The sequence below is a fragment of the Rissa tridactyla genome, chromosome 9 (assembly GCF_028500815.1).
Source record: "Rissa tridactyla isolate bRisTri1 chromosome 9, bRisTri1.patW.cur.20221130, whole genome shotgun sequence".
In the NCBI taxonomy this organism is placed as follows: Eukaryota; Metazoa; Chordata; class Aves; order Charadriiformes; family Laridae; genus Rissa; species Rissa tridactyla.
The window spans coordinates 16,629,069-16,653,494 of record NC_071474.1 but is presented as its reverse complement, the minus strand read 5'-3'; the positions used below and the strand labels follow the sequence as shown (position 1 = coordinate 16,653,494).

The 24,426-nt window shown below is 38.2% G+C and overlaps 1 protein-coding gene across 2 annotated transcripts in view; it reads right to left on the bottom strand.

Annotated features, from left to right (window-relative positions):
- The window catches only part of RNF111 (ring finger protein 111), a 53,610-nt gene that overhangs the window by 13,261 nt on the left and 15,923 nt on the right, over positions 1 to 24,426 (bottom strand). For both annotated transcript variants that reach the window (XM_054214576.1, XM_054214577.1), the window contains exons 3-10: positions 17,243 to 17,369; positions 12,006 to 12,169; positions 9,068 to 9,265; positions 7,872 to 8,191; positions 6,182 to 6,437; positions 5,042 to 5,399; positions 1,974 to 2,099; positions 1,088 to 1,214 (exon numbers count right to left, since the gene is read on the bottom strand). In XM_054214576.1, coding sequence (XP_054070551.1) covers positions 1,088 to 1,214; positions 1,974 to 2,099; positions 5,042 to 5,399; positions 6,182 to 6,437; positions 7,872 to 8,191; positions 9,068 to 9,265; positions 12,006 to 12,169; positions 17,243 to 17,369 — 1,676 coding nt within the window. The remainder of the gene's footprint in view (positions 1 to 1,087; positions 1,215 to 1,973; positions 2,100 to 5,041; positions 5,400 to 6,181; positions 6,438 to 7,871; positions 8,192 to 9,067; positions 9,266 to 12,005; positions 12,170 to 17,242; positions 17,370 to 24,426) is intronic.

Below are 24,426 nucleotides of genomic sequence, written 5' to 3'. Positions count from 1 at the left end.
AGAGGCTGCAAACCAACAAGCTAAGAACAGTTAACGGCCACCTGGAGACAGAGAAAGAATCCAGTGAGGAAGAAGACGACCCCAGACCATAAATTACCATTGGACCGCGGGGCGCGTGCAAGCTGTGCAAAGGGTGGATGCATGGATTCTAAGGGTACAGTTGCCCAGGAATTCTCCTTTTTTATGGGTCCCTCTCTGACAGCATCCAGCTCAAGCTGTCCTTGCTGCTGTACCACTCGAATAAATTCTTTTTGGAGGGATTTTTGCCTGAGATACTGCTACAGAAAGCCTAGGGCAATGAAACTTCTTTAACTAGCCACACAGAATACCAGATATAAACACTAAACACACTCCATTAAACTAAATTTGTGTCTCTGGATTTCCATTAAACAATATTAAGAATATTTTAAATAAATCTACATTCTTTCAAAAATAATACTTTGTGGAAGTCAGAGAGTTATGCTTATTTTCCTTGTTTTACTACTGTAGATTAAAAAAAAATTACGTGTAACAAGGGATTAGCTTACCCTCAGCCTTCCTGTTGTGTATAACACTTCATACTACAAAACTATATGTTTTATCACACAGAATTAGGTTCATGAACACCAAGTATTATTTGAAAACAATCAAATCTCTAGATGTAATTCTAGCTGTGCTGTATACACACTGTGAAAATAAAGCACCAGTGCTAATCTTCATGCACTGGGTGGAAAGTTGGTATCTTTAACAACCCAAAACTCATTAAGAAGAATCTGAACTTTAAAAATCAGATGCAGAGGGTCAATGCATTGCAATGCAAGTGACAATTTAATTCAAGTATGTTTCATTTTACAGGAGCTGAAGTTAGAATGTTAGTATCCTAAACTGTTTTCTCTTACTAGTCTCTTACTATGAGCATGTTCTAGCCCCCTATCTGTGAGCAATACACAGAAACACTGGAGTATTTTCTTCTTCAATTGAACCACTAACTTTTGCAGCAATGTATACATGTCCAATTAAGTGCAGTAAGCCTTAAAATAATTTTCTTGACAAAAAAAAATTATTACAATGACCAATGATAATCACTTTTCATAAGCTATCTCCTTACCATTAGAGGAAGAGCCCCTATTTGCAAGTGATGAAGTCGAGGAGGTGCATGGTAGTGGGCCAAGTGAGGATGCAAGGGCCCTGGAGGGTAAGTAGCTGCAGTCACACCAGCTTCAATTCCCAGTTCCCTGTCACATGAATGAAAGTGGCATTACAGTAAAGGTACGTCTTGACTCCTAGACACAATTCCACTGCTTTGGAAAGCATACAACACGGCACAGCTACCGTAACAGTTTTACATAAGAATTTTTTTTAAACTTATTTAAACTTTGCTAAAGAATCATCTTAATCCTACCATAAATAAAAGTTGTTTTTAAATCATCTGTGAGATGAGACAACTCCCATTTATTGAGCCCAGTATTATTATCAACATGGAGTCTTCTCTATAGCTCACGCTGTGGGAACAGCCGTTGTCACACATGCACCTCTTCCCTAATGGTCAAAAGCTTTTTTTTTTTTTAAATAAATATATTGCAGAACTTAAATGTAATGTTCACGAGTGGACCTAATGCAATTTTAAATGAGTTCAGACAAAACGGAGAAAGAATAAATTAGTTTGTAACTCAAATCCAAACCTCAATATTACAAAGAACATGAATATTATGTTTTACATGACTATTTTAAAAATCAAATCTTGAAATAAGTATCTAGAGTCAGTAAAACTCAATTCCATTTTAAAAGCAATGGATAAAAATCCCTAGAAACATACTTACAATATTGAGTACTCAAAGCAGTATTTGGAAGTCATATCAACTTCTACAAATTTTAAACTACAGGTGCACACAGCACTTCTAAAAATCACAGCCAGCATTATCAGCACTGTGATCAGCACATTACAGTCTTTTGTCCCGAGTCCCAAAGAACTAAAATAGTATCTGATTACTAACCAGGCAGATCTCTCTGGAGCTTGTCGAGGATGGGAAGACATTGTCTGAGGCACATGAATGTGATGCCCATGACCATAATTGGGATGCATTCTGTGAGGATGCGGAGGAGGCCGTTCATGAGCACGTCTAAACAACATAACACAGCAACAGTTAATTTTATATACTTGTTAGCATCAAGAAAGCAACACCCATAATCAAAACACTACAGATTGAATTACTGGAATACATTTAAAAGAAAAAAATAAAACTCTCCACACAGTATTTTAATTTCAACTTTAGATATGTTAAAAACTAACTCTAATAAAAATTTCATATTCAAAGACAAAACCAGCTTCAGCTATTGTGCTCTGCCCTTCACTTGGCAGATGTAAATACAGAGGGACTGACAAAGTGTTTAATCCTAACCTCAAACCACAGGTAGGAAAGCAAAGGCCAGATGACAGTCATGTTGAGATTCAGCAGCATTCACAATTATGCTGCAGTTCATTTCTAGCAAAACTATACCGGCAAGAGTAATTAGGGGGAAACTTAATACACTAATCAGAGGACATTTTCCTTGAAACATGTTTATGTTATACCTCAAGTAATAAGAGCACACAGTTTTTTTTCCATGCCAGCTGGTATAGAACAACTTCAGTTTTGGAAAAAAAAAAAATCTTCAAAAAACTATGTTGGCTGACTTCTGTTACTTTGCCATTTTCCAATTACAGAAAGAAATGGATTGGTATTTTTCTTTCCTCCATTGCTTTTATTGCTTTAAATGCAGAAAGTACTTTTTACTGTCTTCAGATTCGGTACCACCTTAAACTACCTGACAAAGTAGACTAGATATTCTGTAAATTTACACGTCTAGAGAAGTAAAAAGTTACTTAACAGCATGCTATTCTAATCACTGTAAATTGACATTTCTCCAGAGAAATCTGTCAAGCTTGTATAAATTATGTGAGAAGTATTAGTTTTCTGCAGTGGTACAGACCAACGTGGGAACAGATCTATCATCAGAACCTACTCCTAGTGTCACCTCCTTTCAGTTTATCAAATAACTATAGGGAAAAATCTGTAAGAATGTATTTTAATGAAAAAACATAGTAGAACAACTTCTGTAGTTCCACAAAAACTGAGTGCCATGTAGGCCCATTTTTCCTAAGATGCGTCTTAATTGAAGAGACACACGTTTGAAATTATTTCTATGAACGTAAAACTCCTAGGCCGTCTATCCCATGCTACTAGCATAAAGTGGATCACCAGATTTAAAATAAACAGAAAACCTGTGTTATGCCAACGCAGTGCACCCTCATACATTGCCTTTCGCACATTTTGTGGCTGATTCCAAGACCCTATGGAAATTACAGCTGTTGTACCCACACTTGAGACATGACAGTGAGAAGAGGACTCAAACCTTTCTCTACTTCCAATCCTGAAACAGTCCTATATTTTTAGACAGAAGGTATACAAACTACACAATCTCATATCCAGTTTCTAGAAATGAAGGATGAAACAACATCTTAAGAACACTGAGATGCTGGGACATGAAACCAAAGGAACTGCAACTCTGCTGGCAGCCTCAGTCTGTGTATTAAATAAAAAAGCGAATAAATTCAAGTTTCTGATTCTCAGAGTATAACCTGATTTGTACGAGGTTAGGCCAAGACACGACAGTATTGGTTTTGCATGTAATTTGTATGAGGATTGGGGGGGAAAAGAAAGACCAAGGGCTGAACAATTTCATAAGGTTACAAAACAAAACTATAGAGAAGAAACCTCATGGAGCAAACTGACACTGACCTGAGATAGTGACTTTGGAGAGAATGTCAAGGAAGCACCTATTGTCAACATTTGACTACAGTTTCTATACATACAAAGGAAATTCACTAGGCTAAGAAATGCCAATATTCACATTTCCAATCCCCAAACTACCAGAAAGTTTCCAAAACTGGTAAGATAGCTACCATTATTATTTTTCCTTAAAATGCTCTCTTGCCATCTCACATTCATTAGCTTTAAGGTTCCAAAATTAATTTTTGGATGTGACTGGATAATCATGGGCATACACATGGTATGCCTGTATGTTTAGGTTAGGGTGTTTAGAGGTTATGCCATTTGCATAGCAAAGATAACAAAAGAACAGGTGTGGGTTCAGATAGATCAAACATTTAATGACTGAGAAAGCAGAGTTATATTTGACTTCCTGGGGGACTAGGGGCTGGGGGGGAAGTCTGATGTGCCACTTTGTGAGCAGTTATTGCCTATAGAGATTTCTATGAATTACCTGGAAACTGCCTCAAAAGTTTAAAGCAAATTAAATCAGTTTTAAGTTAGTTACCAGTAGAAATCGTGTAACAAAGTTAGGAGCAACAACTAGAGAGCTCATTCTTGAAAGTCTCTTGAATATTTAAAACCATTATCTCCAGAATTAAAATAACTTCAGTTACTTTGTGACTGAATACCAAGCCAGTACTGAGCTGATTTCTGTCAATACTAGTGTCATCTAGTGAATCCAGTTTAGCAACAACAGTAACATCTCTTAAAGAGTATCACCAAAGATACATCTAACATTGGTCACATTCTCATGCAGTGTCTTCCTTCTTTTCTAAAGGCATAGTAAAACTAGATAAATCTAAGGTTAAATCTGAATTAAACCTGGTAAATGGTCTCTTATGATAAATTGTTTTATTTTAAAGCATTAGTTAGATAAAAAGATCTTAACAGCATCAACAAGGGAAAACATATTTGAAAGGAGCTTATGATGTACTTTTTGGGCTGTCCAGCTTGAAAAGTAATTCCTGCCTATTTTCTGGAAGATGAGTAATGGGCAAGAGAAATATAAGCTTCCCTTCTCTTCCATGCCCCATTTGTGCCTTACCTGGAGACACTATTGAGAGATGTAATGGTTCAGTCGTAAGGCTCACCCGACTGTGATGATAGGTAAAGACACTTCTTACCATGGTTTAATACTAAAAGTTCCTAACCATGCAATTAACAGTTTGAGATTCACATGCAACATTTTACAAACCTGAGGGAAATGAATTATATGTTTAGATATTGTTCTGAGTACATTTGTGACATACGTTGGGTGTTGCATCATTCTTCTTCTCTGGACCTCCATCCTCTGGATCACTTCATGAGGATGTAGCCTCTGTGCTGGAGGTGCTGTTGCAGGGATATGATGGGATATAGGCTGGTGTGTTGCGGGAAGATGCTGTGGTATCGGAGCAGCTGCATTGGCTAAAGGATGAGTTGGTGGTGGAGGTGGAGGTGGAACAGGATGAGAAGATGCATGAGAGGAGATTGAAGGATGGAAGGGATGCACTGGATGAGGGATAACATAATCTACTTGAGGTGGAGGTTGTGGCTGTGGAGGAGGATTTCCATGAGAGTGAGGACATGCAGAAGCTTGATGGTGAAGAGGTCTGGTCAAAGAAGCATCTGCAATGAAAACATTAGCTGCTTTTAATTTGGTCAGTAGCAGGTTTTGACCTAAATTTATTCAAAGAAAACTATCTTCACACAGGTGCTTCAATATTATTACACTAGTGTAAACAGTGGCAACATAGGAATATGTGTTTATGCAATTTTTTTAAATTAAGCAATTCCAGCAATATACCCTACAAGAAACACACACTTTCTGCAGCCAGAAGTACTCCAATTGCCAATGTTGGTAAAAATTAAAAAAATAAAATCTGTGTGATGCATGCTGAAAAGTGTATATACGGTGAGAAGTTTTACTTCAAGTTTGTTGTTTAATTTTTTAAAAATTCACCACCGCCCCCTGCCCCCGAAGTCCACTATTCTGTAGAGACAATAAAAAAAAAAAATAAAAATCATAATCTAACAAGCAAATTGACTGTCTGAGCGTGCTGAAGCAGAACTTATTGGGAGGATGGGACAGGGGACAGACCAAGGAAAAAGAAAGGCACTGCTAAAATACAAAGGATGTGGAAGATACTTTCATAGTAAATACAGTTTCTGAAGTCTGAATGGTATTAAGGTCACTCAAAAGAAAATATTTAACTTCACCTTGATCCTGTTCAAATCCTCTACAGAAGCTGAACTGTTTAAATACATTTCTTAATGCATGTTTTGCTAGGCTAGTTCTAAGATCAAAGCAAACAGATAGTAAGAGTGTTCCTGCGTTGTCAGGGAATCTGTTTTCTTTTTCGTTTCGTCTGTCATCCCCCCCCAAGTACCCAGTAATTATCAATACTTACAAGGAGAATGCATATAATGCCGACAGGAGGAGAGTGATGCCTGAGGAGGGGGTTGGGGCTGTGGCTGGGCAACCATACTCGATCCATATCCATCTATTGTTATTGATTGGCTTGGGCCTGCACCAGCCTGGTGCCCATAAATTGCAGTCCGAGATGAAGAACCAGGACAGCAGGGGTCAAAAGCAGATGTTCCATGAAAAGCACCACTTCCATGACTTCTTATACCACTGCTGCTTAAGTCTACTGGCAATGCCTGCTGTGTAAACAAACCATCTTTTTCAAGCAATTCTTCAGACACTGAAAACAAAGTCACCCTCAAACATAATGTGATAAAAAGTAAAAGTAAATACTATCGCAAACAACTGGGATCCAAATTTTTAAGTTTTAAGGGTCGACTCTGAAACATTCTTTAGCTATGGTTAACATAATTCTTAAGTTCCTAAATCTGGTGAGAGACACTAAATTCATTACACCAGATTGTGTAAAAAAACCAAAAACCAAAAGACACAAAACGCAAAACCCCTATGAAGGATAAGTCAGTGAGTACATGGGAGCTACATGCACTGAAATATTTGGAGGCAAAAACCAATCATTAGTGTTTTCAGGTGGGCCTAATGTATTACACTTTAACAGAAAATGGACTGAGAGTTCTGCATATTGTAAATTAAGTTTGCATAGTATTGTTCTTACTTATAACTGTACTATTTTAGAGCTGTGTCCTGGTTTCAGCTGGGATAGAATTAATTTTCTTCCAAGTAGCTGCTGTGTTTTGGATTTAGTATGAGAATAGCATTGGTAACACACATTGTTTTAGTTGTTGCTAGGTAATGCTTATCTGAAGTCAAGGATTTTTCGGCTTTCCATAGAAGCAGAGAGGGAGCATAGACAGGACAAGCTGGCAATGGAATATTCCATACCATAGACACCATGCTCACTATAGAAATGGGGGCTGGCCGAGGGGCAGGAGTCCATGATCACTGCTTGGGATGTGCTGGGCAATTGGGCATCATGGGGTGAGTAACTGTACTGCATCACTCATTTTGTATATTCTTTTATCATTATTGTTATTATTATTTTCTCTTGCGTTACTGTTCTATCAAACTGTCTTTTTCTCAACCCACGAGGTTTTTTTTTTTGTTTTTTTGTTTTTTTTTTTTTTTTTTTATTCTCTTCTCTTATCCCACTGGGGGAGGCAGGGAAGTAGTGAATGGCTGTGTGGCCCTGGTTGCTGCTTGGGGTTAAACCACAAGCAGCTGTCATTTCAGTTACTTAAGAAGTCTTAAAAAACCCAATGCTTTTAGAAAAGCAACTCTTTTATATCTTTTATAAACAGAACATTAGACTTGATTTTTTCTTCCCTTAGAGCAGCTCAATTATTTACACTGCAGAACTGCTACAATCAGCAAAGTATATTTCAAGGTATTTATGTTTGGTTTGCTTAAACAGCCACTATCATCTTACAGTCATCAAGAGGATGTCAGCTGTCAATGATTACTTGCTGAATTATGACTTTCTGTAAAATTTCAAATTTTTGTGTCCATATATTATAGCTCAAATTTTCCTTTTAGTTCCCTTCTATAATGCCTGCTACAGAACAAAAGAGTAATCCACAATTCAGCATCCTAATCTATTCTCTCATATCTACAACAACTTCAAATCGCAAAGGGAGAGTCACAAGAATTAAACATGCCTGGTCATGGTAACTGGTGCCAGAACTGCTGCTTGCTCCACAAGGTGCAGGCACTGGAGGAGGCCTTTCAACAGGGCAGCTGGAGTCACTGAATGAAGGAGATAGTGGAACAGCTGGGTGAGGGTTGTGGTGGTGGTGGTGGTGATGTTGGAAGTGGTGGCCATGCTGCTGAAAGCAGCTTGTATGGGGGTGCCCCAATGCATGATGAGTCTGTGAAGGTCCTCCACAAGGAGAATGCTGAGGGCAGCACGATGGTAACCTTGGCATGGCCGGAGGACCAGTTTCCAGTGTTGTATTAGATGCAGTTCTTCTTATATCATCTTGAAGATAAAGAAAGTTAATATTGAAGTGAAAGAAATTAGTAAAGCTGATCACTGTAAAGTAGTGTCTTAAATAGAAAAAAAAAATATTACTTTGCAATTAGATAATTAACTGATTGAAAAACAGATCTAGACTAAAACAAATCAAACTGGATACAAAAAGAGAAGATTTAGCTATGCCTGCCAAATGAATCAAATCTGAATGGTTCAGGTGGATGTTCTCATGGGAACCACTAGAGGACGTGAACTGACACTTGCCTTATTCCGCTAATTTAAGACATCAGTAGGCAAAGGAGGAAAGATTGTTCCTGTGATCAGTGTGCAGAGACCTCAAATTCTTGTGGAATTGTGGTCAGATCAGGTTTATTGTACCTCACCTGACTTGCAGATAGGGCCAGATCATCCACTTTTCAGAGATGTTATGAGCACTACTTGTATATACAGCTCTGTTATAGGTCAGTATCTATACAGATCTGTATAAATGTGCTTCCAGTGAAGCGATCTACAGGGGGTGGTTCACAGAATCTGTATACATCCTTCACTTCTTTACAATACACATTAAAAAACCCCACTCCTGTAATGCACTGCAATGGAAGACTTAATTCCCTGTGAGCTACATTCAAAAAGCAAGGATGTAGTTCATTAGGTATCACCAAAACATTCCAACAGGTGAAAGCATAATGCTCCAGCACAACTTCCCTCAGCTTTGGGGAGAAATCAATGATCTTTTTCAGATACCTGTCCTCTCAACTTATTACTGTTATGTTCAGTAGTAAAAATTCACATGACATTTAACCTACAGAATTCTGACTAACTTCCTCTACCTCCTTTGTACTAGGAGGCAACACAACAGTGTAGAAAGCTCTCATTCTGTACCTCCAGCTGAAGTCCCAGCAGTGCTGCCACTGGGAAGACTGGAAGTCGTCTCTGGTGCTGCAGAGGGCTGGCTGCTGGAGACGCTGGGAGCTGCATCAGAGACCTGCTCTGAGGTAGACGTACTAGAACTGTTACTGGAAGCAGAACTCACGACCTGCGGCTCCACTCTAGCTGACGTGGTTGGCACAACTGTTGGCTCTAGCAAAACAAAAAAGCTTTCATGTTCTTTAAACCTTTAAAAGCTGCTGGGGCTTTTTATTGTTGCTGGTGTTTTTTAATTATTATACAAGAAATTCTCATTTCTGGTCTTGCCAGATGCTAAGAAAGTCAGAACACAAAAGCCTGACAGGTACAAAATACAGAACTTAATTCTGTTTCACTCATTTATTGGAAAAAGTTTTTTTTTTTTTTTTTTTTTTTTTTTTTTTTAAATCAACTCAAGTTGTAATAATCAATATAAAATCAATTCCCAATCAAATCTGACATATCAAGTTTTATCTACTGAATAAAATACTCCTTGACAAGAAATTAACTAACTTTGGTACTTTATGATGAAAACACTTGCTGAAATCTTTCATAGATCCACAGGCAAGCTACTCTAAGATTAAGTATTACACTTACCATTTTTTTTAATGCCTACAAAGTACAGAAAAACTTTTAGATAAGTAACCAAGAACAGCATAACAACATCTAAATTAGCAGTACTACTTTACAAACTTCAATCACTCTAGATGCATAGTACTAAAGGGCATAGCAAGATAAATTTGGGTTTCTAGTCTCAATACACATCAAAAGCAGATTCATTAAATAATTTTCTGTTAAAAGCACATACACGTTCATTTTGCATACTATAAAGGTAATAGTCAGCAATATATTTAATTGTACCTAGGAAAATACAAGAAACACTTGATAAATCTTGTTCTCTACTATACAATTGTAAACAGGTTAATATTTAAAAAGATACTTGGTGACATAATTCAAATTTAATTTTGAAAAATCTGCCTTTGACTGTAAGTTTGAAATTTCTCTCTAATTACTGACAAGGCAATGATATCACTCTGAATATGAGATACCATAAAAGGGAATATCATCAGAAGCAGCTCAGGTTGTTTGTTTGTTTGTTTAGTAAAAATGTCTGCATTGATGTTGTGGTGTAGGGGGGAAGCATCAAGACACTTCAAATACTTCCCTTACACAAAGTCTCAAAATAAAATACGACTATTTTTCAAGATTTCTCTCTATATCTAGTACGTATATCAGCAAGTCAGTGAGCAAGGGAATAAACATATCTCCGTTCTTGCAAGTCTTCCAACTCCTTACATTAAAAAAACATGATCTGATACCTACATTTAAATTCCTTTGGATTTTAATATGTCATTCCAATATACTAATCCTATTTGAAGGAAAACATTTTGGGAGAAATGTATTAACGTTTAAATTCAGAAAAAAACCAGCAAATATACAGGACATGTATAGCCTAACATTGCTATGTGATCACACAGTGCTCAAAACTGGATGCTAATACATTCTGAAATGTATTTTTGTCTGCAGTCAGACAATTCTCAATTCTATCAGCCTCCATCACCCTGCTAGTCTGTTACTGTTTTGTCTCACCATCAGCAATACAGACAGTTCTGTTTCTCTCTCCTAAAACCAATAAAAGCCAGTGGGGGATTGGTTGATCTCAAACTACCAGCTAAGAGAAACTTAATTTCAACACATTTCACAAATATTATTCTAGTAACATAGATGGAGATATGATCCTTATGCTCATCCAAGTAGCTAGCAAAGTTTTAAGAAAAGTATCTTTGAAGGCACCAGTAAAGTTACGATAAAGCTGCCTTCTAACAGTGTTAATTCAGAATTTTTATTTATTTATACTAGTTCATGTGTGAAATTTGATGCCTAAACCCAAAAATAATATCCCTCATCTTATAAAGGCATTTCCTCTGGTGGAAGGATAAACAGTTAGTCTTAAATATATACATTATAGAATTTAAGACTAACTTTTATAATTTGAGTTTAAAGAGTATATTAAAGCAATAGATACCTATTCACCTTCAATCAAAGAGCTGTTGGGACACTTCACAGTAAATCCACAAAGAAAGGAATCTGTAAATCAACCAATCCTCTTCCTTAAAAAACACCAAACAACAAGAACCAATTCCAAGCCCTTCCAACTCTCCAACCCACCGCAAAAAAACAAAACAACTTGAAGAATAAAGTACTGCAAGATTCTAGCTTGTGATGTACTTGGGGACAGAACCACAACAGGACAAAACTTCTGTCCAACATTAAAAGTAGCATGTGCCCAAGAAACCCCCAAAACCACCACCACAAAAATAAACCTGCAAAGATGTACACGAGCTTTAGTTTTTCCTTTTCTCGATGTTTGACAGTACCTGAAATTTGCTCTTATGATTTTCAGCAGGAATAGACTTATTAAGCATCAGTAGGTTTTAATGGTAGGAAACAATCGAAAGGTTACAGCTTCAGAAACCTAGCATACTTCACTAGTTTGGTGTAGTTTTGTTTTGTTTTCTTTTAAAATTATTTTTATTCCAAGGCCTGAAAGAACAGTAGCTATTCCAAAGCATAGGCAGTGGTAAGTTTTCCTTTTATAGTGCTGTATTAAAGTAAGTGCATATTTTTAAAGAAGTAGTTCCAACCTGTTCTGTAATTTCTGCCTGGTGAGTCAGCCATCAGACACACACCCAATCTGTTTTGGAAGAAAAATTAGATCTAGTAGACCCACTGGGAATGGCTGAACTTTTAGTTTTTAAAGGAAGGCTGCAAGAGGATTTTCTGACAGGCTTGGAAATGAGTTTGTTTAGAATTGAGAATTTTTCATAGAATGCTGTATTATAACTGATGCAATTACTTCCACTCCCCTTACACTGATCATCCTGCTTCTGAAAAAGCAAGAGATGCAACTTACCATCTTCATCCACCGTGAGGTCCACCACCTCCGCTGCATTCTGCCTCAGCGGCTGGATGACTGTGGAAACCCTACTGCGGTTCCGCTGTTCTTGAGGTCGTGCAGCATGAGAAGTAGAGCTTTGTCCCCAGTGTGATCTTGTGTGTCCAAGCGTGGAACGAGACCTTAAAAAAAGGTAACACCTTAAGCATTGACCTCAATTTTGCCATTATTAAATTCTTCTCCTCACTGTTTGAGAAGCTATTTGAAGTATTTTTAAAATATTATTAGAAGAGCATTTTGTTATATTGAAATCCCCCACTACTCTGCATTGACTAGATGTGTACTTACAAACATTACTGCAGCCTTTACCAGATAATATAATGGCAAATACCCAACAGGTAGAATTTAAATGGCTTTAAACCACACTCCTATGAAACACACACAGGTAACTTATAAAAAATTCACCGTGAAACCCTACAACCACAGTCAGGCAGCAGTTATACCTGATGTTATTTTTTAACTTTGTTAATGAAAAGTCTCCAAATTCTATACTACTCCTATGCAGTCTGAAACAGTAGATCTATGAATGGTGACAGAAGCGTAAAGAAAATAAAAATTTGTAAACATTAAGTTCTTTTGCCTGTTAACTTGTGACAGAATATTTTCAGAGGATAATTTCTATACTTTACTTTAAATTTCTAAAGTGTCCTAAAAGTGCAAAGTGTCTGGACTCTCCTCTCTTGAATATTATTCCCACCCCACCCCCCACCCCCCCCAAGAATGAACACAGCTTTGTGTAACACTTAGTTAAACATTAAAGAAACTTGGCTTGAGGAGAGGAAATCATAAGCCTGTATCCATACCTAAGGAAAGGGATGGTTTTATCTCTGTAGTGTAACACTTAGCACCCATTCTATTCAATTTAGTCATACAAACCCAAGCACTAAAAACAATGATGCTTTGGAGTTTAAGTTGAGAAGATACTGTCTTTAATGAAGGGAAGCTTATTATTTTTTTTTATAGTATTGTATTTACCAGTTCACTCTAAAAAAACCCTTTGACTCTCCAGTATTTCTATAAATCAAGTGGCTCTTATTTTCCAATTTGGGAAAACAATGTACTCACACTTCAGAAATTCGGAAGAAGAAAATGTGAAGAAAAGGGAATGACTTCACTAAAAACAAACAAAACCCACTGCACAAATCACCACGGAGCTCGGGCCACATTTCTGTTCTGCCTGTACGCCCTTCACCCCCATCTGTGTAACTCACTAACCCAGATCAGTACATTTTCCTGCAGTGCAAAAAGCATGCTTGCTGCAGTCTTCTCAATTGGCTTACACTTTAATTCCACTTCAGTAGTCACTGGAATTTAAAGACTGGGTCAGTTCAAAAAGGCACGTAAAGTTTGCATTTACATAACGTCCAAATTGATTTGTGAGTGCTTTGTGTGTGTCCTACTAACACCCCAGAATGAAATTTACCTCCCAAGCCCCTTTCAAAACTTTACTATCACTGCCTGGTGACACACAGTGCACTTTGGTAATACAAGGAGAGGTCTCACCTCCTCCTCCATCTGCCCTCCCCTCCAGGTAACTAAGAGGTGAGGTTCATGGGAGCACCTCAGGTGTGGAAGTGAAGGAGAGGAGAAATCAGCTGCGGAAGGGTATGCAGGACTCCCAGTTTTTACTTCCCTTACAGGGAATCCAGCTTCATATCATAACCAGTGCAGTACCTACTACATCTGTATTGTTTGTTTTTTAGTGCAAGCTGTAAATTCAGCAGTAAGAAGTTTCTTTGGGTTTCTTCTTGCACAAAAGAACAAGCAGACAACATGACAAAGCATCAAACTAGAGAAATGAGGCCTAGCATACAACTGTACAGCAAGCTAATAATCTTCAGGAGTTTTTGAATCAGGTATGGATTACAACCAAAGACGGGGGTGGAAACAAAGGACTACTGAATTGGAAAAGTCTTAAAGTTAGAGGTCTGGGTCTTTATTTCCTTGTTATGATTAAATAGCACATTATTCTGAATTACTAATGAATACATTAGCTATATGGTACTGTGTACATTCAGTCTGTGGCTGAGTCCATGTGATTTCAAGATGACTAGGTTAGTCCTCCTCAGAAGTACGTATGACCAAACTGTTTAGTCCACTTAATGCTAAGACAACTCTCAACCAGATCTTACTAGCTTTTTCTTAATCAGAAAAGGACCGTCAGTGAAGGCTTTATAGCATTTTGGTAGATACTGTCCATCTCATCCTCCTTGCTATGACTCCAGCTGCTACACTGCTGCTTGAGACTGCAGTTTCTTTTCCATTAAAGATTTACTTTCCCTATGCTTTGCAAGTGGCCATATCTTGATAGAAAAGGGAGGAGGAGGAACAATAATCATCACTGCATAACAATTTCTTGATAGAATATGGCACACTGGACAAAGTGAAGGCCATGGAGGAAGAAACTAACACATGGAGTCCTGTACACAATTTTCTCAAACCTGAGCCTGTGCGCAACACAAGAAAGAGTGACAAATTTCTATATGCACATGACCAAGTAAGGAGTCAACATCCTACCAACTGCATCTCACCAGTGACCACTCACAAACAAGTAGGAAAGTATTAGCATCTTGATTTCGCAAGGCAAATAAAAATCAGATAAATATTTAACAGGGCAAAAATTTAAATTCACCAGAAAGAGCCCCTGGCTCAATGAGGGGCGGGGTGTGGGGGTGTGTTTGCTGCCATCATTTTGGCTGTAGCATTGCAGAAGGTAAAGGAAGAAAGCAGTAACTTTTTCGAATCTTTTTTAGCTACTACACAAAAGATTTTTTTATTGATGCTAGGAAGACAGAAAGCTATTTATTTTTTAAAAGCATCTTATCTGTCTTTAATAATGTTTGAATTAATGTTCTATAAGCACAATCACTGTCATCTAGCCTAATTTTCTACCCTTTGAAGCTTTCCATGCAAGTTATAAGAGGCTAAAGCATTAACTTGATCTAGTTCAAGTCTTTTCAATCGTACATGTTGTTTCATAAGTTTAGATTACTATTCACTGTCTCCCATAACATCCTCATTAGGAAGCTGAGGAAGTATGGGCTAGACGAGGTGACAGTGAGGTGGATCGAGAGCTGGCTGAGTGACAGAACCCAGAGGGTTGTGATCAGCGGCACAGAGTCCAGTTGGAGGCCTGTAACCAGTGGTGTCCCTCAGAGGTCAATACTTGGACCAATTTTGTTCAATATATTCATTAATGACCTAGATGAGGGGACAGAGTGTATCCTCAGCAAGTTTGCTGATGATACCAAGCTGGGAGGGGTGGCCGACACTCCAGAGGGCCGTGCTGCCATCCAGCGTGACCTGGACAGGCTGGAGAGCTGGGCAGAGAAGAACCTAATGAGGTTCAACAAAAGCAAGTGTAGGGTCCTGCACCTGGGAAGGAAGAATGCCAAACACCAGTATATGTTAGGGGCGGACATGCTGGGAAGCAACTCTGAGGAGAAGGACCTGGGGGTCCTGGTAGACAGCAAATTATCCATGAGCCAGCAGTGTGCCCTTGTCGCCAAGAAGGCCAATGGCATCCTGGGCTGCATAGGGAAGACTGTGGCCAGTAGGTCGAGGGAGGTCATTCTCCCCCTCTACTCTGCACTGGTGAGGCCACAACTGGAGTACTGTGTCCAGTTTTGGGCTCCCCCGTTCAAGAGGGACAGGGAACTACTGGAGCGAGTCCAGCGTAGGGCAACCAAGATGATTATGGGACTGGAGCACCTCCCTTATGAGGAAAGGCTGAAAGAGCTGGGACTCTTTAGCCTGGAGAAGAGAAGGTTGAGGGGGGACCTGATTAATGTTTACAAGTATCTAAAGGGTGGGTTTAAGGAGGACGGAGCCAGGCTCTTTTCAATGGTTCCCAGCGACAGGACAAGGGGCAATGGGCACAAGCTAGAACATAGGAAGTTCCGTTCAAATACACGGAAAAACTTCTTTACAGTGAGGGTGACAGAGCACTGGAACAGGCTGCCCAGGCAGGTGGTGGAGTCCCCTTCTCTGGAGATTTTCAAGACCCGCCTGGATGCAGCCCTGAGGGATGTGGTTTAGGCAATCCTGCTCTAGCAGGGGAGTTGGACTAGATGATCTCTAGAGGTCCCTTCCAACTCTGAAGATTCCGTGATTCCGTGATTCTCAAATACATTCATGTAGATAAATTAACTATTTCTAGAAACATGTTTCTAATCACGTGAAGACAGCATCTGTTGATTCTGCAGCTTTTGTTTTCTTTTAGAGAGAAGGAAATACAAAGAAACATACTGCTGAAGAAATTAATTTTTAAAGTGTTGATTTTCTCTCTCATCTCATCGATTTGGGCTACATATTTTTGTGAGTATGAAATCCTTTGTGTGTAAGAGTTCAACAAAAAATTTAGTTAGTTCCAAGCATTCATGAAATCTACATTATGCACGCATTTGTCTTAAACATAAAGTTGGTTTGTTCAATATGGTATTTTTTCCAATAAAAGTGATTTTTTGCAGGAAAACTTGTCTGTTACTTTAAATTTAAAATCGCATTAGTGAAAGCACTATGATGACAAAGAGATGGAATGTTTTCATAACTTACTGCCTATTGTTCCTTTGTCATTATTTTATAAAAATCGGATAGCAATTCTTCATATTCTACAATTTTTGTCTTCATGTTCACAAATATGAAGACATACATAATAAACAGCCATCTCCAACCGTCCCATGCACGTGATAATTTCAAGTTTTTTTATTGAAGGAACTCCACTTTAATAGATTCTGAAAAATCTGACAAACATGGAACAAAACTTTCAGAGAGGCATGGAAGAACGGGAAAGCATACATAGCAGCAGCTTCAAAGAAGTAGGATGCTTTCCTGAGAAATGCTCAGATAATCCCTAGATAGTCAGCTCAGCCTATACTTGCTTTCTTCTAGGATCTCAGCTTTGCTTCCCCAAAATTCTGCCTATCAGTCACACTAACTGCAACCACCTCAACGATTCCAGATGAATTGAACTAAGCAAAGCTGTGGTTTAGGGTTTTTTGTTTCCTTCTTTATTTGGGGGTTTGAGTTGTTGCTGTTTGGGTTTTTGTTGTTGTTGTTTTAAATCAAAAATGCATACTACGCATCCTGGTTAGAATTTCTGTGACATTACCTTATGGGCTTTTAACGACACAGAGCCCCATGACAAACTTGAAGTCAAGCAAAAACGTATTAACACAAAGAGTTGCAGGTCTCACCTGTAGCTTTCACCAACTGTGACAATCTCCACTTCACTATCTGTTGAGGTAACATTTATTTCTTCATTAGCAGTGACCTGGGGAGTGGAGGATGCTTCAATCACCACAACGTCTTCATCAATACTTCCTGATAAGGAAAAGGGAAGAAGAAAGTTTGTATACTTAATCTATCTCAGGAGCTGTCATTATAACAGACTATTTTTTCCTATACATGTAAGTAGAGAATTTCATGGCGTATGCCAAGATCTTAGGTGCAACTGTGAAATATATTTGACCTAATTATTAAGGGTAGCAATTCTGCTGTAAATATTGAAGTGAAAAAAGGAAGGAGAAAGAAGATTGGGAGCGGCGGGAAGATATGCAAGCTTACACTCTACTATGTATTGGAAGCAATTACAGTGAATTTTATTAGATGTAACACCAATGAAATTCAGTCATTTAATACAAAACCAAAATAAATGTTCAAACTACCAAAACAGTGGTGGTTTGTTATCAATAATAGCTTTGGGGTTTTTTTATGTTTTTGTAGGCATTAAAGTCTCAAGGCTAAACAGTTGCAACAGGAGAAAAACGATGCACCAAGTAATGTATGTTATTTATTTCTACAACAAAATGAAGATCACAAATCCATTGGTGTTTAAAAACATCTTTATATCTACATTTTCAGTGGCATTCACAATCGTAGACTAGACAGAGAAAGTTAAAAAGAAACTATCAACGGTAAAAAACAACCACCAAAACCCCGCAAAATCAATTTAGAGACAAGTTTTGATAGGAAACAATTTCCACTTCAGGAAGAATAATTGAAGTTCCAGCCTAATACCCAGACACATGGAACCACTTCTCTACAGCTGTAACACTGACAGTGGCAAGCCTGAGCTGCCTACAATACTTAATTGAGCTATGGATTATTTATTCACTCTAGTAATACCACTGATCACAAAAGAACTTACTGAATAAATAAGCTAGATAGTTTAGAAATAGCAAACTACCATTGTGAGATTTGCAAATTTCTTCAAGAAAATTGCTTGAAGAATTTGGTCTCATTCAAGTCAACACTTACATCCTGTACAGACTGACTGTTCTCAGTTGCTCCACCCAATGACACGGAAGGACAGATTATTTCCCCCACTCACGTCCCCAAGTATCAACAATTTTATATTTTTAAAAAACAAGTTGCATTACTTATTTTCCAATGGCCTTTGTGTCTGGTCATACTTATCCCAGAGAGACTGATGCTGGAAGATGGAAAGAGCGATGCTTCCAAATACTGGTATTCACCAAATTCTCATGATTGGAAGCAATATGTGACAAAACTAATTCTCACAACTTGCATGAAAATTTTGGGAAAAACTGAAAAAGTTACAGTGTCTAAAAATCAAAGTCCCATGCTAAAATTGAAAATACAGAGAGGCCAATTACTCAAAGTGAAATAAAGGCAGCTAAAGCCATCATCACATTCAGAAGATTGTAAATGTCATGCTTTTGACATCTTGCAAATCATGGGCAAATAAGCAACACCTTCCTTACCCAAACTGTCTTAGCTGCTTCTCGGACAAAACCAGCTAGCCAAGCGGCTAGTGAAAGGTCAGTTAGAAAAACAAACATTTTTCCTCCTATCTCTGTGCTTCTAAACATACACTTCTCTGAATTACAGTAAGTTGGAGCACTCCTGGGACTCCACATGTCCTCAGACTCAATATTTATTGAAATTTATGACAGGTGCAAAAGCAGGAAGATTTAGGCTTAAGTATGATCCCATTCTGAAAATAAACAGCACCTCCTTGAGGACAAAATCATATGCTGTGTAATTCCAGTGTGCATCTACCTAAATTCTGACACAAGTGCATCTCAGGAAAACCAAAGGGAATTCTCAACCAAATACCTACACCATTCAGATACTCACCTTTGTCACAGTTTGAGTGTTCATTTTACTTAATCCTTTTTTTTAAGCAAATCTTTAGTCAAGGTGTAATTTGACAGACTACACAAGTCAGACTGTTACTGGATAAACAGTTTTATGACTTTCAAAATAATAAAGAAAATCTTTAGGAAAATAGTCAAAGTAGGATACAGCGTAGACATAGTTCAACTGTATGCTATTTCCTACTGCTTATGCTTTCTAACAGCACCCTCTCAAGTCAAAAGCACAAACTGATTGGGTTTTCATCCCATGAAGCGCTTTCCTATACGAGGAGCCAATAGCACATACTTTCTTCAAAATGAAGCAGGAAAACAACTCCTCTAAACTATGTAAATATTTGTAAGGCACTTAGAATATATTACTAGGAAAAAACTATGAACATAAGATATGATCATACACAGCTTTTTACACCATTTTAAATGAAAAGAGCTATGAAGTGAGTTCTGTTAGAAGCACACCAAGGGGAAAAGTACATGTATGTGAACTTTGCGTATATTAAGAACATTGCAGTAGTTTGGAGAACAGTACATAAAAATTAGACAAATTGTCCAATACAAACTGGTTTCATTACATTTATCCAAACAACAAAAAGTCAGCTGAATAGCAAAACTTCAGTAACATAAGCAACACTGAAGTAAAGTTCATAATCCTCATGGAGTAGCTCTTCCGAAGTCAGACACTAGCCACAGAGCTGGTAGTACTAAGTGGTATGAAAACCCGATCTGTCATTGTCAACAGGATTTACTGTTTCTTCTTTGCCTCTCCTCATACATTGCTACAAGGAAGAGAACACAGGTTTTGAAACATCACAAACAAAACCACACCAGTTTATTCTGATTTAGACAAGCTGCTACAAAGCAGAGCAAAGGACAGTGTTAAAACAAAGAAAAGTCTCTGAAATAATGTCCAAATGATGTCTCGGGGGACAGCCTCCTTGACAGGCCAGCAGGAATACAGCGTGCCTGCAGCACACTATCAGCAGCACAGCCATCAAGGGGAGCCCCCTGAAATTTCATCAAGCCCATGTGTAAGGGATTTATCCTAGCATTACAGCATCACATTTACAAGGCAATTAAGAAGACTGCACCGAGTAAAGAACTAGTGAAATTTAAGATGCCTTTTTGAATGTTATGTAGTATCAAAGCCGGGGGCGGGGAGGTGGAAGCGCTCTGCCAAATGCACTTAAAATTCAAGTCTGCTGGTTTGAACTACTCCAAGCTTAATCCTAGCAAAGCCATGATGTTTTGCAGTTCCAGATAATGTAACTTTGCAAGCTAAGTTAGTGTCTGAAGGTGAACTTTGTTGGTGTGTCAGTCAGAGTAGTTCAAGATGGCTGATTTGAATTTTAAGAGCGCACAACCCTGTAAAGCAGAAGGAAACTTTCTTTAGTGAAATGACTGACATGTAGAAATAAAACAAATGGATTTTCAGAGGTTTTGCTATATTGTTTCTAAAAATATTTGCTCAAGAGAATTTTGAGGCACTCGCATGCCTCAAATATTTACCACATATGTAACTCTGAGAAGCCATCTGGTGAATCCAAAGCTAGACATTAGCAGCAAACAGCTGAACATATCTTTAAGATGTCTACATCTTTAGATCTACATGGGAATATACTCTGTATATATACACACAACTGTAAAGTAAATTTCTTAGGAAGGGCATAAAACCAACAGAATTTGATATTTCAGTATAATGTACTGCACAATTTACAAAAACATACCAACAGCCAAGGAAAAAAACCCACAACAAAACAAACAAAAAATCCAAATCCAGAAATATACCAAATGACAACATACTTGCACATCTTTCTCAGTATTACTTTACACCCTGTGTTCCACTACACAGGATGTTTTTATATAGTCCATCATGACAAGGAATACTTCATTTACTTGCATTTATGCACGTACCAGTCACTGACCAGTCATCTTCTGTCTGGAATGAACTTCAAGCAAATTTGACCTTACTTGAAGTATAAATATGAATACCTTACTCATCGATGTATCATCTAAGTGATTGACCCTGTAAGAGAAGAGCTAAATCTGTATAATGAGAGCATTACTACACTAGTCCTACACTCCTTGAAGGTAATCTCCCTTCAAGGAGAAGAGTCACTGGATTGTCGGCAGCAAAATCGTTGTGCAGATCTACAAGAGGTATTTTGTACTATTTTCAGCTTAATACCTACAGCTATAAAACAAACAGAAAATTATTCTCCTCCACGTATACACGACTTCTCTCTGTCATCTTCTGAACAACAAAACACAGCAAGAAATTATACTCCAGTTGTTTGTGACTAAATTAGCCTTTGGGCTACCACTGAAAGACTCATTCTACATTTTAAATGAGCTGGTTAAAAACAAAACTTCTACTGAAATTTACATCAAGAATTTTATTAGTTTACCATGATTTTTTTTTCCCCTACTCATGTCCACAAATAACATTCTATAATGCAACATATTATAGGGCAAACCACCAAATTTTAGTTTGCAGGTTTTGCATATCCCAACAGTTCAGACCTATCAAAAGCAGTTAGTAATTAGATTTTGTACATGACTAGTAATCAGTAATAATTAGTAACTTCTTTACAGAAGCTTCTCTCCTCTCTTTTTAAAGTCTGTTTTATGACAGAAACCTAGTGCTCAGCCAACCTAGAAGCAGGGATAAACTACACTGGCCTGAATCCAAATTTGAACGTGCTCAAAATGATAATCATCCCTTAAAAAAAGCAACACCCCCTTCACCAGGCCCTATATCAAAAAGACAGTAAATCTGTCAGATTGAAGTACTTTATTAAGCAGAATATAACTTTTAAAATAATATAATATTGTGTAATCCAATATTTAGCTCAGTAAATGAGGATATCTTTTCCCCAGAAAGTTGTAAGATTATTTCAGAACTATAACTGCTAGGTGCTGTTGACAGACCCCATGCAGTTCTGGGAAGCAAGTTTTAGAATCAGATACTTTAATAATCCAGAAGTTACAAGCAAGAGAATAAGCTTTGCACAGTATAACGTGTATAATACATAAAATTATTCCCTGTGTATAATATATATATAATTATACTATTACTTAACTCTGAAGGATCATGGCATAGCTCAGCGATTAATCAATCACAATCAACAAGAGTACCCCACCAAGGACATAAATGACACTGGTATAACATCCGAATTTATGTTTGGCTGATTGCTGTCCTTCCTGGAGTGCATTTTACATCTATTTTGCAATTAATATGGGGTCTAACTAGTTTAAATATTACATGTAAGACAGTGAAGGAGTTTTACAATACCTAATTTCAAATGAGGCAGTCTAACCAAGCCACAAGTGAAAACAGAAGAGATTTAAAATAAGCAGTCAAGTTCCAGTGACGAGATGACTTATTTGAAGCTCCAAGCTTTCACTGGATCGGACCAAGGGCTTGCTGAGGCCCACATTCTCTCCACCAGCTGCAGCAGGCAAAACTATGTGGTCAGAGTAGAAAATCCAGGCTACAATCTGTAACTGAAACCTCTCACACTACACAGCATCCATGATGATGCTACAGATGTCAGAGAGCACTTTCTTGTCTATTCACTGCTTGTGGACAGCTGTCAGTAAGTGTGTCCAATCCCTTTTTGAACTTGCTGGTACTAAGTGTCTCTACAGCACCCTGTGCTGGTGAGTTCAAGAGAATTACCTGGATAGTAACTCAGCTTGAAATGGATAAAATAATAATATCCTACTAGCACTGACGAGTACTCCTTCAATTTCAAACTTCTTGAACTAGGTGTGACCGGTTCCCCCTGCTCATGACCCTGGTAATATGGCTAGCATAACACCATTTTATGAGGCAAGCAGCCATTCTCTGTGACTGAGCAGGTCACGTATTCATTCCCTTTCCCCTCATTCTCAGGCTCTGAAGGTCCTGTGAACCAAGTAGACAAACCAAACAGATTTCTTCTTCCCCTCCCTATCAGCGTCAAGATTCGTGGGCGCCAGGCTGATTACTCCCTTCCCTGCCAGCCTTGAAGGTCCCAGGCAGCCGGCCAGCCAGGTGTTGTTGATGACCCCGGCAAAGAACAGGGAAGCGTAACAGCACACAGAGCACTGTCCATAAAAGCGAGCAGTTACAAGTCCTAAGCGGGAACCTGGACCAGAACTGCTGCTGGACAGGGAGACCCACAACCCCTCCATGGCCAGGAACAACGCCACCATCGTCTGCGTCTTCCCAGGATTGAGTGAGTAACTCCTATTCTTTTATATATTTTTCAAGTCTATATTATGATTGTTATACTGACACAACAAACCAAATATTAAAATTTGACCTGATCTGCAGAGGGCCCAGGTGATTAGATATAAGTTAAGCTGTATTATAAATACTGTATTACGGTGCTTATAGATCATACTGTATTGATTTTATATTATAGTACCTGATTGTACTATATTGAAGTGATCCTGTGCCATTCTATTAATAAATTCTGTGCTATACTAATCATATCCTGCTACAAAAATAAAGCTTTAATTGTAACTAAGATTTAGCTATCATCATTCCGTCAAGGATCCCTAAAAGAACCTGCCTGCCCCCTTAGCGTTGGGTGACACTAGGTTAGAAGATGACAGTTTTTCTGTATCTGAGACTTATTTGGAATATACTTTCAAATAGCTGTCCATGATGGAAGACATTTTCAAAAACATAGAAACTGCTTAGGAGTCTGCACCCTGGTGAAAAAAGACAGTCAACAACGAAAATTTAGGGCATCTTGTCCAACTGTGAGCCATGCTAACACAGGCTAATCCAAAACGCTACTGACTTCTTAACCAAGCACATAAATCTTAGTCCTATCAGCGAGGCTACAGCAAGCCAATTCGAGAAATAGCATCTTTTCAGCACAGAAAGCTGCAACAGCTACAGGGAAGTACTGAAGTGAATTCCATGCTAACTTTTATTACTGTTGCTATTTAAAGCTCCAATTCACAGCAGATAGATATAGCAACGATGGTTAATGTGGACTGCTCACAAAGCCAGGTGCTTCTTTCCTCGCCAGTTCCCAGTTTTTTCCCAACCCCTTTCTAGTAAGGGGCATTGAGATAAAAGCTCTGAATTATGAGCTGCATCGTTACTGTGAGAAAAGGAGTGCATGCTGTAGTTTTGGGAGGGATTAAGTAACTGAAAAATAATGAACTCTAAAAACAACAGGCAGCTTATTTCCACTTAATACATGTTTATCTTGAACCTGTTAAAATAATCTGAACACGAAACGGCATATGTTTAACATTTT